The sequence below is a fragment of the Papio anubis genome, chromosome 18, assembly GCF_008728515.1.
Source record: "Papio anubis isolate 15944 chromosome 18, Panubis1.0, whole genome shotgun sequence".
Lineage (NCBI taxonomy): Eukaryota > Metazoa > Chordata > Mammalia > Primates > Cercopithecidae > Papio > Papio anubis.
The window spans coordinates 62,391,482-62,404,628 of NC_044993.1; the positions used below are offsets into that span (position 1 = coordinate 62,391,482).

Sequence of the window (13,147 nt, forward strand, 5' to 3'; positions counted from 1 at the left end):
CAGTCTCCTACAGTCATTTTGGGGTGGTGTGTCCTGAGCCCCAACACCTATTTGGCTCATTTATAAGTGTAATCCCTGAAGGTATTTAAATAAACTTTCAATTTTGGCATAATTTTTGATTTGCAAGAAAGTTGTGAAGTTAGTATAGGGAGTTCCTCACCCAGTTCCTGGTTCTCTCCATTGTTAACATCTTACATCACACAGTATATTTGTCAAACTAAGAAACTGATGTGGTGGGTATGTTACTGTTCACCAAACTCCAGACTTTATTTGGACTTCCCGGTTCTCCCACGGATGTCCTTTTTTCTGGGCCAGGGTCCTAACCCTAGGGTACCACATTGCATTGATATATTTTATCAATCATTGATATATTATTTATCAAAATAAATATATATTTTATTTATTTATCCCCATGTTGGCCAGGCTGGTCTTGAACTCCTGACCTCAGATGATCCACCTGCCTCAGCCTCCCAAAGTGCTGGGATTACAGGCATGAGCCACCGTGCCCGGTCCCACATTGCATTTAGTCATCCTGTCTCCTCAGCCTCCCTGGCTGTGTTAGTTTCTCAGTCGTGCTTTGTTTTTCATAACCTTGACACTTTTTGAAGATCAGGGATTCTGTAGAATTTCCCTCAAATCAGGGTTGTTTGATGTTTTTCACATGATTCCAATGGGGTTATGGGTTCTGGCAGGAGAAGACCACAGAGGTAAAGTGTCCTTCTCATCCTGTCACATCAGAGGGCACCTGATATGCACATGACATTCCGGATGTTAATATCAAGGGAGAGAGTAAAGGATTCCTGATGTTAATTGATACCAAGGGAGAGAGTGAAAAGGAGGTGTTTGCCAGGTTTTCTCACTTGTGGTTTACTCTCTTTCCCTTTTCATAGACTCTGTTTTTCTTTCTTTCTTTTTTTGTTGTTTTGAGATGGAGTCTTGCTCCTGTTGCCCAGGCTGGAGTGCAGTCGTGCGATCTCGGCTCACTGCAACCTCCGCCTCCTGGGTTCAAGCAATTCTCCTGCCTCAGCCTCCTGAGTAGCTGGGATTACAGGCATGTGCCACCACACCTGGCTAATTTTGTGTTTATTTATTTATTTATTTATGAGACGCAGTCTCGCTCTGTCGCCCAGGCTGGAGTGCAGTGGCCTAATCTCGGCTCACTGCAAGCTCCGCCTCCCGGGTTCACGCCATTCTCCTGCCTCAGTCTCCCGAGTAGCTGGGATTACAGGCACCCGCCGCCTCGCCGGCTAATTTTGTGTATTTTTAGTAGAGATGGGGTTTCACCGTGTTAGCCAGGATGGTCTTGATCTCCTGACCTCGTGATACACCTGCCTTGGCTTCCCAAAGTGCTGGGATTACAGGCATGAGCCACCGTGCCTGGCCAATTTTGTATTTTTGATAAAGATGGGATTTCTCTGTGTTGGTCAGGCTGGTCTGGAACTCCTGACCTCAGGTGATCTGCCTGCCTGGGCCTCCCAAAGTGCTGGGATTATAGGCATGAGCCACCACGCCCGGCGACTCTGTTCTTTGAAAGAGAGTCATGGAGTCTAGCCCACACACCGGAGAGGAAAGGGAGAGATTAAGTTCCACCTCCTGCTGGGTGCCATGGCTCATGCCTGTAATCCCAGCACTTTTGGAGGCTGAGGCGGGTGGATTACTTGAACCCACGAGTTTAAGACCAGCCTGAACAACATAGTGAGACCCCCATTTCTATGGAAAGTTAAAAAAAAAAAAATCACTGGGCATAGCCCCAGCTACTCAGGAGGCTGAGGTGGGAGGATCACTTGAGCCCAGGAGTTGAAGGCTACAGTGAGTTATGATCAAGCCACTGCATTCCAGCCTGGAAAGAGTGGAATGAGCAAGACCCCATCTCTACAAAAAGTAGAAAATTAGCTGGACTTGTTGATGCACACCTGCAGTCATAGCTACTTGAGAGGCTGAGGGAGGAGGATCGCTTGAGCCCAGGAGGCTGAGGCCACAGTAAGCTATGATGGTGCCACTGCACTGCAGCCTGGGTGACAGAGTGAGACCCTGTCTCAAAAAAAAGAAAAGAAAAGAAAAGTACATCTCCTAGAGGGGGAGTATCTATGCATACTATTTGGAATTTGTCAATGAGGAAGATTTGTCTTGTCTTATTTAAAACATAGACACTTCTGCCAGGCGCGAGTTGCTTACGCCTATAATCCCAGCACTTTGGGAGGCTGAGGCGGGTAGATCACTTGAGGTCAGGAGTTTGAGACCAACCTGGCCAACATGGTGAAACCTTGTCTCTACTAACTGTACAAAAACTAGCCAGGCATGGTGATGGGTGCCTGTAATCCTGGCTGCTTCGGAGGTTGAGGCAGGAGACTTGCTTGAACCTGGGAGGTGGAGGCTGGAGTGAGCCAAGATCATGCCACTGCACTCCAGCCTGGGCAAGAGGGACACTCCGTCTCAAAAATAATAATAATAATAAAATAAACACTTCTTATGAGTTGATGCCATAGATACCCTGTCATAGATGGGATAGATGTGCCATATGGGCACAGGAGACGTCAGCTGTACAAGGATGTCAGATGCGCGTGGCTTTCTCAAGGCCTGGTGGGGAAATATAGATCACATCGCTTCCCCTGGGGTCGAGGGAGGGTAACGTAATATGGTCCAGTTAGGGAAATATTAATAGAACCTAACTTGCAGACAGGAAGCAATTAGGAAGCAGGAGGAAGGCATATGTCATCAAGGGCTAGATCATGTGTTGCCGGCCAGGGGAAGTGAAACAGGCATGAGAAGCACGTGACAGGTAATGTCCACCACCAGCCTGTTCCCACGTTATCCATAAGTCTTGCTAAAGGCAAGATGGCTGTTTTCTGGAATTTTCAAAGACAGACAGTTAGACTACCTGCAGTCATCTGGAATTTGGCCAGAACAAAGGAAGTAAACAAATAGAAGACTTCCAAATAAGGTAGATATTTATCATCAAAGCAGATGCCCAAGCCTGTTTACCTCACTCAGAGGAGGCGCCCGAGGCAACTATGAGCTCTTACTTTGTGTTACACAGAGTCCTTGTACGCTTGGTTCTGCTGGTGTCCAGGTCCTCAGAGGCTTTGAAGCAGTAAATTGTGGTGGTGGAATGGAGCTGCCATCAGCACCATGTTGGACTGTTGGCAGCCTGGGACAGTGTAGAACCACAGATGTAGACACAAGCGTTTTTCTTTGCTTTCTCTGTTTCTCTTTCTCTCTCTCTCTCTCTCTTTTTTTTTTCTTTTTTGCAGATCGTAAGAAAGCAGAGAGGAATATGGGATTTTATTTATTTATTTATTTATGGACGGTGTCTTGCTCTGTTGCCTAGGCTGGAGTGCAGTGGTATGATCTCAGCTCACTGCAACCTCCACCTCCCAGGTTCAAGCAATTACACCTTAGCCTCTTGAGTGACTGGGACTATAGGCATGTACCACTTTGCCCGGCTAATTTTTGTATTTTTAGTAGAGATGGGGTTTTACCGTGTTGGCCAGGCTGGTCTCGAACTCCTGACCTCAAGTGATTCACCCATCTCGGCCTCCCAAAGCGCTGGGATTACAGTCGTGAGCCACCGTACCCAGCTGGGATCGATTTTAAAAAAGATTAAGGCTGGGTGCAATGGCTTATGCCTGTAATCCCAACGCTTTGGGAGGATCACTTGAGGCCAGCCTGGACAACATAGTGAGACCCCGTCTCTACGAAAAAATTAAAAATTAAAACAACTAGCTAGTCCTGGTGGCGTGTGCCTGGAGTCCCAGCTGCTTGAGAGGCTGAAGTGGGAGGATCACTAGAACCCAGGCTGCAGTAAGCTGTGATTGCACCACTGCACCGCAGCCTTGGCAACACAGCGTGACCCTGATTGTAAAACAAAGTTCAATTTAAGAAAGAAAAAATAAAAGAAAAAGGTTAAGATACTTTTTTCGGGGGAGTGTTTACAGAGGCTGTGGGTCAGAATGAAGCAACACCAGAAGTTCTGGAGACTGGGGTTTCTGCTGTGTTTCGACGTGCTTTTTTTGTGTTCTCGGGAGAAGACACCCTTAGCGGGGGGGCCATGAGACCTTTGGTGTGTGTTTACTCTCATGGCGAGTTGTTGGGGTGGCTTCTGCGGTGGATGGTTCTCTTGGTATTCTAGGTTTTAAAGCTTATTTTTAGACTCTGAACTCCCCTTCTTGGCAGGAGTTGAATCCCTCTGGGGGTTTTCAAGTTGCTTTTGGACTGCTGGTTGTTGAAATAGAAACCCCTTTTGTGGGGTCCCCCATAAACCCAGGTGCTGGTGCCTACCTCATGGTGTGAAGGCTCCTGTAACACAGCCTCACTCTCCTGGCCCCACACTGCTCACCTGCCCCACGGGACGCAGGTACGTGGCTTCTGGGTGTCTGTCCCCGCTGTACCAAGATCTGCCCCCTTGCCCTTGTCCCCAGATCCTCCACTCGCTCCTAGAAACTGTACCCCTCCCCCAAAAAAAGTCTCCCCTTCATATCTGTCCCACATCTGCCCCTGTTGGTTGACTTTGCCTCCCTATATGAGTCCCATAAGACCGGCAAGGGAGGGTCCACATCTCCCAAGCCCTTGTCCAGCACTGGCCTTTAGAATCCCCTGGAGGAAAACTGGATCATAGTGCAACATGAAAAAAAAGAACTTTTGGCCAGACGCAGTGGCTCACGCCTGTGATGCCAGCACTTTGGGAGGCCGAGGTGGGCGGATCACTTGAGGTCAGGAGTTCGAGACCAGCCTGGACAACTTGGTGAAACCCTGTCTCTACTAAAAATAAAAAAAATTGGCTGGGCGTGGTGGCAGGCACCTGTAATCCCAGCTATTTGGGAGGCTGAGGCAGGAGAATCGCTTGAACCCGGGAGGCAGAGACTGCAGTGAGCCAAGGTCACACCACTGCATTGCAGCCTGGGCCACAGAATGAGACTGTCTCAAAACAGAGAAAAAAGAACTTTATATTGACAAATAGGACGTTGTTAGTGCCAATTTTAGGGTTGATATAGCGGGAGTGGTAAAGGGAACATCTTACCAAATAGAAATAATTAGAAGCTTTAATCGCTCAGCAAACAGGGAAGGTCCCAGGGCCAGGTGCTGGGCAGGAACACAAAGGGCTGTGATGACATCACCTTTACCCAGAGGCGAGAAGGACCGGGTCAGAGGCCTGGGGAGGGCAGAGACAGGTTTGCAGAGGAGACTTTCTTTTTTAATTAAAAAAGTGTGTATTTTGTAAATATGTAATGTTACTATGGCTCAACATACAAAAGACCAACAAGGGTGTAAAAGTGACCAGTGTTTGCCCCACCCCATCCCCTAGTCCACCCAGTTCCCCTCCTTATAAACACTGACTGTTAAGTTCCTTCTGTATGCCTTTGGAGACATTTTATGCATACTATATAAAGAACTACTAGGCCAGGCATGGTGGCTCATACCTGTAATCCCAGCGCTTTTTGAGGCGAAAATGGGAGGACTGCTTGAGCCCAGGAGTTTGAGACAAGCTTGGTCAACATCCTGAGACCCCGTCTCTACAAAAAATAAAAAATTAGCTGGGTGTGGTGGTGCACACCTGTAGTCCTAGCTGCTCTGGAAGCTGAGGCAGGAGGATCGCTTGAGTCCAGGAGCTCCAGGCTGCAATGAGCTGTGATCATGCCACTGCACTCCAGCCTGGGCCTACCCAATGAGAACCTGTCTTTAAAAAAAAAAAAAAAAAAAAGACTGGGCACCTTGGCTCATGCCTGTCATCCCAGCACTTTGGGAGGCCGAGGCCAGAGGATCACTCGAGGTCAGGAGTTTGAGACCAGCCTAGCCAACATGGTGAAACCCTGTCTCTACTAAAAAGACAAAAATCAGCTGGGCGTGGTGGTGGGCGCCTGTAATGCCAGCTATTCGGGAGACTGAGGCAGGAGAGGTGCTTGAACCTGAGAAGTGGAGGTTGCAGTGAGCTGAGATCACACCACTGCACTCCAGCCTGGGTGACAGAGCAAGACTCAAAAGAAAAAAAAAAGTGTTTCTTCTTCTCTCACCATACACAAATAGTGGCACACTACAAACAGTGTCCTGGCTCCTTAAACGTGATGGTGTATCTTGGTGATGATTGCATTTCCCCAAATAAAACTCTTCCTTGTTTCAGTACCTTGCTGGGAGGGACCATCCCTGATTGGTACCCATGACTTGCTGGCGGACTAGGCTTCTGCTGTTACCAGCAACGCTGTAGTGAATACCCCATGTGCTTGTCATTTTGTCATTTCAGCCACATATGGGGGTTATTGCCAGCACACATTTCTAGAGGAAGAGTTGCTGGACTTGTGCATGTTAAATTGTTTTGGCCGTTTCTGTTGCAGGAGCCTCAGTTTATCCATACCCCACGCTAGCTCTCTGTGTGTGTTACCAACATTTTGCTCTTTGCCTAGTGGACAGGTGAAAAATGATACCATGATAATGGCATCGGTTATGGGGTTTAAAAGAAATCTTTTATGGCCAGGTGCGGTGGCTCACTCCTGTAACCCTTGGCCTTTGGGAGGCCGAGGCAGGTGGATCACTTGAGGTCAGGAGTTCGGGACCAGCCTGGGCAACATAGCGAGACCCCATCTCTACCAAAAATACAAGAAGTTAGCCAGGTGTGGTGGTGCGCGCCTGTAGTCCCAGATACTCAGGGAGATGAGGCATGAGAATTGCTTGAACCCGGGAGGCGGAGGTTGCAGTGAGCCGAGATCGCACCACTGCACGCCAGCTTGGGTGACAGAGTGAGACCCTGTCTCAAAAAAAAGAAAAGAAAAAGAGCTTTAGATATGCAGGAAATGGGTACAGTTAATACAGAGAGCTCCCGTATACTGTCACCCAGCATCTACTTGATTGCGGGACACTGGCCACAACTGCTTCTCTGACGCTGCTGCATTACCGCTTACCAAACTCCAGGCTTTATTTGGATGTCACCAGTTTTTCCAACTAAGGGTTTTCTGTGCCAGAGTTCTACGTCGTATTCAGTTGTCACCTCTCTATTCGTTCTCCTCTGGTCTCTGACAGTTTCTTGGACTTTCTTGTTTTCCGTGACCTTGACAGTTTTGAGGAGCACGGGCCTGGCACCCTGTGGCAGGTTTTCTCATGACTATATGGGGCTGTGGGTTGAGGGGAGGAAGGCCACGGAGGCCCTTCTCACCTCCTCCCGTCAGTCAGCAGGTGTGTGATGTCCCGTCAGCAGGTGTGTGATGTCATGTGACTTCTCGCTGACCATATGCAGCCTGATCATCTGTCTCCGTGTGGTTTTAGCTGCATCTCCCTGCTTTAGAGGAGGACTAGAGCGTCGTCCTACCCTAGTTTGCACACCCTAGAAGTGGCAGAGTTGGGATTTGAACCAAGGAGGCTGAGTCTTAGAGTTTCTGCTCTGAAAGATTTGACCTGCCTTAAAATTCTGCCATTTTAACTTTTTTTTTTTTTTTGAGACAAAGTCTCACTCTGTGGCCCAGGCTAGAGTGCAGTGGTACGTCTCGACTCACTGCAATCTCTGCCTCCCAAGTTCAAGCTATTCTTCTGCCTCAGCCTCCCAAGTAGCTGGAATTACAGGCATGCACCACCACACCTGGCTAATTTTTACATTTTTAGTGAAGATGGAGTTTTGCCATGTTGGTCAGGCTGGTCTCGAACTCTTGACCTCAAGTGATCCACCCGCCTCGGTCTCCCAAAGTGCTGGGATTATAGGACTGAGCCGCCGCGCCTGGCCCCATTGTCTTACGTTTCTTTTAGCACTTTTCATTTCCCTCTTCACGCCCTGCCTGTTCACTGTCATCTGTGTCTTCTCTTCACGCTGAGTAACAGTTGGGTATTCCTTTGGCTAGGCCGTAATCCACGCAATTCCTGCTGTCCCTGAGTTATGGGTGACTTTGTGACTCTTGTAAATAACAGGGGGACACGTGGAGATGTTTCTGAAATTTCCATGTCTTAAATTATGTTAGTTTAATCCCAGCACTTTGAGAGGCCAAGGCAAGTGGATTACTTGAGGCCAGGAGCTCGAGACCAGCCTGAGTGACATGGCAAGACCTCATTTCTACAAAAAAAATTAAAACTTAGCCAGGCATGGTGGCATGTGCCTGTAATTCCAGATACTTGGGAGGCTGAGGTGGGAGGATGACTTGGGCCTAGGAGTTTGAGCCTATGGTGAGCTATGTTGGTGCCACCGCACTCCAGTCTGTGCAACAGAGTGAGACTCCTTCTCAGAAACAGAAATTTATCGTGGGCACCAGGCAGAGGTGTCCAGCCTGTATCATCGCTGAGCTTAGTGGCCTCAGTTTCCCCACCAGGCCAATTCCTGATGGGATTTTGCTAGGAAGCCTCCGCGTCCTGTTCGGTGGCTCAAGGGCAGTTCTCAGCCTTGGGCACTACCCATCCTACTCCTCCTTCCCTTTTGGGCCCTGCCTGCCTGTTGGCCATTTCACCAGAAAGGGATGGGGTCAGGGAGGAAAAAGGCCCTGAGACTCCTTTGATATGGGTGTCAGGCTGGACACGGTGGCTCATGCCTGTAATCCCAGCACTTTGGGAGGCTGAAGCGGGTGGATCACTTGAGGTCAGGAGTTCCAGACCCGCTTGGCCAATATGGTGAAACCCCGTCTCTACTAAAAATACAAAAATTAGCTGGGCTTGGTGGCACATGCCTGTAGTCCCAGCTACTCAGGAAGCTGAGGCGGGAGCATCGCTTGAACCCAGGAGGCGGAGGCTGCAGGGAGCTGAGGCCGTGGCACTGCATTCCAGCCTGGGCAAAAGAATGAGACTCCATCTCAAAAAAAAAAAAAAAAGAAAAAAAGACAAGACTGTACCTTCAGTGTCACAAGCAAGCACTGAAGATGGAGCCACTTACGTGGTGGCAACTCTGTGTCGCCTTTCTTTTCCACACCTGTTGGCTGGAGCTGTTGACGTTGTGACATCTTGGGGTGCCAGCAAGTTAGAGGCTCAGAATCTGCTTAATACCCATGAAGAAAGCCAGTGTCATTTCTGAGGAATGGAAGACACCTTGTCCCCATTGAACAAGTGGCTTTAGGGCTACCCCAAGGACCAGGTGATGAGTGTGGAGTGACAGGTATTTCTGAGTTTGATGGGGTGGGGACATTGGGGAGCCTGCTCATGACTCAAGGTTCTGAATGGATAATACAGTGGAAAGAACTACCCTCTCTCTCTCTCTCTTTTTTTTTTTTTTTTTGACACAGGGTCTTGCTCTGTTGCCCAGGCTGGAGTGCAGTGGTGCAAACATGGCTCACTGCAACCTCTGTCTCCCAGGCTCAGGTGATCCTCCCCACTGAGCTTCTTAAGTAGCTGGGACTGCAGGTACATACCACCACTCCTGGCTAATTTTTATCTTTTTTGTAGAGATGGGATGTCATTGTGTTACTAGGTTGGTCTCGAACTCCTGGGCTCATGCCATCCTCCTGCCTCGGGCTCCCACAGTGCTGGGATTACAGGTGTGAGCCACTGTGCCCTGCTGGAACTACCCTCTTTTCTGGGGGGGGGCACATCGCTCTGTCGCCCAGGCTGCAACACAGTGGCACGATCTCAACTCACTGCAACCTCCGCCTCCTGGGTTGAAGTACTTCTCCTGCCTCAGCCAACCACATAGCTGGGATTACAGGGGTGCACCACCACGCCCAGCTAATTTTTGTATATTTATTAGAGCCAGGTTTCACCGTGTTGGCCAGGCTGGTCTTGAACTCCTGACCTCAAGTGATCTGCCCGCCTCGGCCTCCCAAAGTGCTGGGATTACAGGCGTGAGCCACCGTTCCCAGCCTGGAACTACCCTCTTGACATCCTTGCCTGGCCAGAACAAGAACTGGAATGGATGGTGGCCCAAGCAAGCGGTCCCTTCTGCTGAGTGATGATTCTAGCAGTGCTGTAAACTTGCACCAAGGAGAAAAAAATGAACCAGTGTTGAGGTTTGCAGACTGCGGCAGTTTTTCTTTCTGACTTCATCTTGTCCATATGCACACGCCCCCACACTTCCCTTTCAACCTCTGTCCACCCATGTTTTGTTGTTGTTGTTGTTTTGAGACAGAGTCTTGCTCTGTTGCCCAGGCTGGAGTGCAGTGGCACAATCTCAGCTTACTGCAACCTCTGTCTCCCAGGCTCAAGCAGTTTTTCTGCCTCAGCATTCCAAGTAACTGGGATTACAGGTGTGTGCCACTATACCTGGCTAATTTTTGTACTTTTAGTAGAGACGGGGTTTTGCCGTGTTGGCCAGGCTGGTCTCGAACTCCTGACCTCGGGTAATCCGCCCGCCTTGACCTCCCAAAGTGCTGGGATTACAGGCGTGAGCCACTGCGCCCAGCCTGTCCACCCAGTTTTATCCTGACCTAATCCCCTCCTTCATGGACATCCTAGGGTGCCCTGTTAAGAAACAATACACAGGTTGGGCGCGGTGGCTCAAGCCTGTAATCCCAGCACTTTGGGAGGCCGAGGCGGGCGGATCATGAGGTCAGGAGATCGAGACCATCCTGGCTAACATGGTGAAACCCCGTCTCTACTAAAAAAAAAAAACAAAAAAACAAAAAAACAAAAAACTAGTCGGGCGAGGTGGCGGGCGCCTGTAGTCCCAGCTACTCGGGAGGCTGAGGCAGGAGAATGGCGTGAACCTGGTAGGCGGAGCTTGCAGTGAGGTGAGATCCGGCCACTGCACTCCAGCCCGGGTGACAGAGCCAGACTCTGTCTCAAAAAAAAAAGAGGAAACAATACACTGCCCCCAGGAATCCTGGAGGAAATGAAGGATTCCAGTTCTTGAGCATATTTGGTGATGTGCTGGCATCTGCACGGTAAATCCTCATGTCACCTTGAGCGGAAATGTGAGACCATCTGTGTGGAGGCTTGTTGTTACATCAACATCTTCCCTTACAAACGTTGTTTTCTCAGATTCTATGTTAGGGCTATTGGAGTAAGCCCCTCCCATTCATTTCTGCTTTTTCATGTCTACTCCTAAATCTTTTTTTTTTTTTTTTTCTGAGGTGGGGTCTTCCTCTGTTCCCCAGGCTGATGTGCGGTGACAACATTATAGCTTACTGCAGCCTCAACGTCCCGGGCTCAAGCGATCGAGGGATCCTTCTATCTCAGCCTTCCGAATAACTGGGACTATAGACGTGTGCCACCACGCCCAGCTAATTTTTTTGATTTTTAGTAGAAATGGGGTCTCACTATGTTGCCCAGGCCGGTCTCGAACTTCTGAGCTCAAGCGAACCTTCTGCCTTGGCCTCCCAAAGTGTTGGGATTTCAGACATGAGCCACCATGTCTGGCCTGCTCCCAAATCTTCATGCCTTTCCAGATGGATCTTGGTGTCCTTTTTTCATATCTAGGTATTGCTTTCTACAAACTGTTGAAGTACCAGAGTGACCAGCTCGTCCCAGTTTGCCTGAGACTTTCCTAGATTTAGCACCAAAAGTCCTGCATCCTGGGAAAAACCCCTCTGTCCAAGGGAGACTGGGACAGTGGGTCGCCGTATGAAGCACCCATAACATTTTGGGCCCCTTTCTAGGTGCTGGGATGCAGATTTTAGTGTCAATTCCTGCTCTTATGGGGTCTATGGACCAGATAAAAAGACAGACAAGTAAAGAAAATGCCTTATGAGAAGTACAGCAAACAAACATGAGTTAGTAACAGCTGACATGTACTGAGTGCTTGTGTGTTCCACGTTGCTCTGGGGCCTTTTTGCAAATGGATTCATTTCATCCTTTCCAGAACCTTCTGAGGAAGAAACTATCAGTGTGCCCATTTTACAGATGGGAAAACTGAGGCACTAAAGTCATGCCCTGGGGCATGGGGGCCCCTGGATGAACCCAGGGGGTCTGGTTCCAGAGTCTGTGCCCTTGACCTCTGCACCATATAGAGAGGCTCCAGGAGGAATGAATTCGCCCGGGGGCAAGCCAGAGAGGGGCTTCTTGGAAGAGGTGACATGCAAGCTGGGATACGATAAGTGGAGAAGAATTTGCCAGACCCATCAGGAAGGAGGCAGACAGAAAAAAGAGCATGCCTCTGACATGTTTGGGAACATCCAAGCAAGGCAGGTGTGGCGGGAGATGCCATGAGAGACTGTGTGGTTGGTAGGGGCACCAGTGCATCCTGGGAATCCTCTTAGTCCCCGCAGACCAGGAGCAGGGAGTCACACTAGTGTAGAGCACAATGAGGGGTGTCAGAAAGACCCATGTGGCTTGATTTTAGACAAACAGGGGCCTGGGATGGACTGAACGAAGACCAGTGGCCAACTTAGAGGCTCGAGTTTTAAGGCCTTGGCTTGGGATAGTGAGATTAGAGATTTCCAGCAATATCTCTCCGTGCCCCATCCCTGCCTCGGCTTTTTATTGAAGAGAAACTCACACAAAGATAACCACTTAAAAGTGAGTAATTCAAGACCAGGCACGGCAGCCCATGCCTGTAATCCCAGCACTTTGGGAGACTGAGGCAGGTGGATTACTTGAGGTCAGGAGTTCTAGACCAGCCTGGTCAACATGGTGAAACCCCATCTCTACTAAAAATACAAAAATTAGCTTGGTGTGGTGGTGGGCGCCTGTAATCCCAACTATTAGGGAGGCTGAGGCAGGAGAATTGTTTGAGCCTGGGAGGCAGATGTTGCAGTGAGCCAAGATCGTGCCACTGTACCTGAGCGACAGAGGGAGACTCTGTCTCCAAAAAAAAAAAAAAAAAGAAAAATTAGTGGCATTTAGTAAGTTCATAGAATTGTGCAAGCATCAACTTGCATGTGGTTCCAGAACATTTTCATCATCTCCAAAAGAACCCCATACCCATTTTCTCCCACTGCTGTACACCCATCCCTCGTCACCACTGATGTGCTCTGTATCTCTGGATTCACCTATTCTGGGCATTTCATGTCGATGGAATCATTTGATGTAGCCTTTGTGCTTTCGAGGTTCATTCCAGGGCTATCTTGGAGCCCAAATGATCAGTGATAAAACTGCTAGGCCGGCCACCCCGGGCTTCCCGAAGTCTGATCTTTTCCTTTGCGTTTAGGATTCAAGGTCATACTTAGCTAGTAGGAGCGATACCATAATCGTGAATGTGGTTTTCCCAGGGTGAGGCTTATCCATTGCACTTCCCTGTGATCTCCTCATTAAAAAAAAAAAAAAAAAGATTCAAGATTTGAGGCAGAACACTGTCCCTTTTGACCTGCAAACATTGAAT

The 13,147-nt window shown here is 49.0% G+C and overlaps 1 protein-coding gene across 9 annotated transcripts in view; it reads left to right on the forward strand.

Moving 5' to 3' along the window:
- Positions 1-13,147, forward strand: part of LITAF (lipopolysaccharide induced TNF factor) — an 81,115-nt gene that overhangs the window by 50,946 nt on the left and 17,022 nt on the right. Inside the window, exon 1 of one of the 9 annotated variants that reach the window (XM_031658466.1) lies at positions 11,173-12,011. The exons of the other annotated variants lie outside the window; for them this stretch is intronic. Within the exon in view, the coding sequence (XP_031514326.1) occupies positions 11,978-12,011 (34 nt within the window). The 5' untranslated portion in view covers positions 11,173-11,977. Of the gene's footprint in view, positions 1-11,172; positions 12,012-13,147 lie in introns of those variants that run through there. 9 annotated transcript variants of the gene reach the window in all.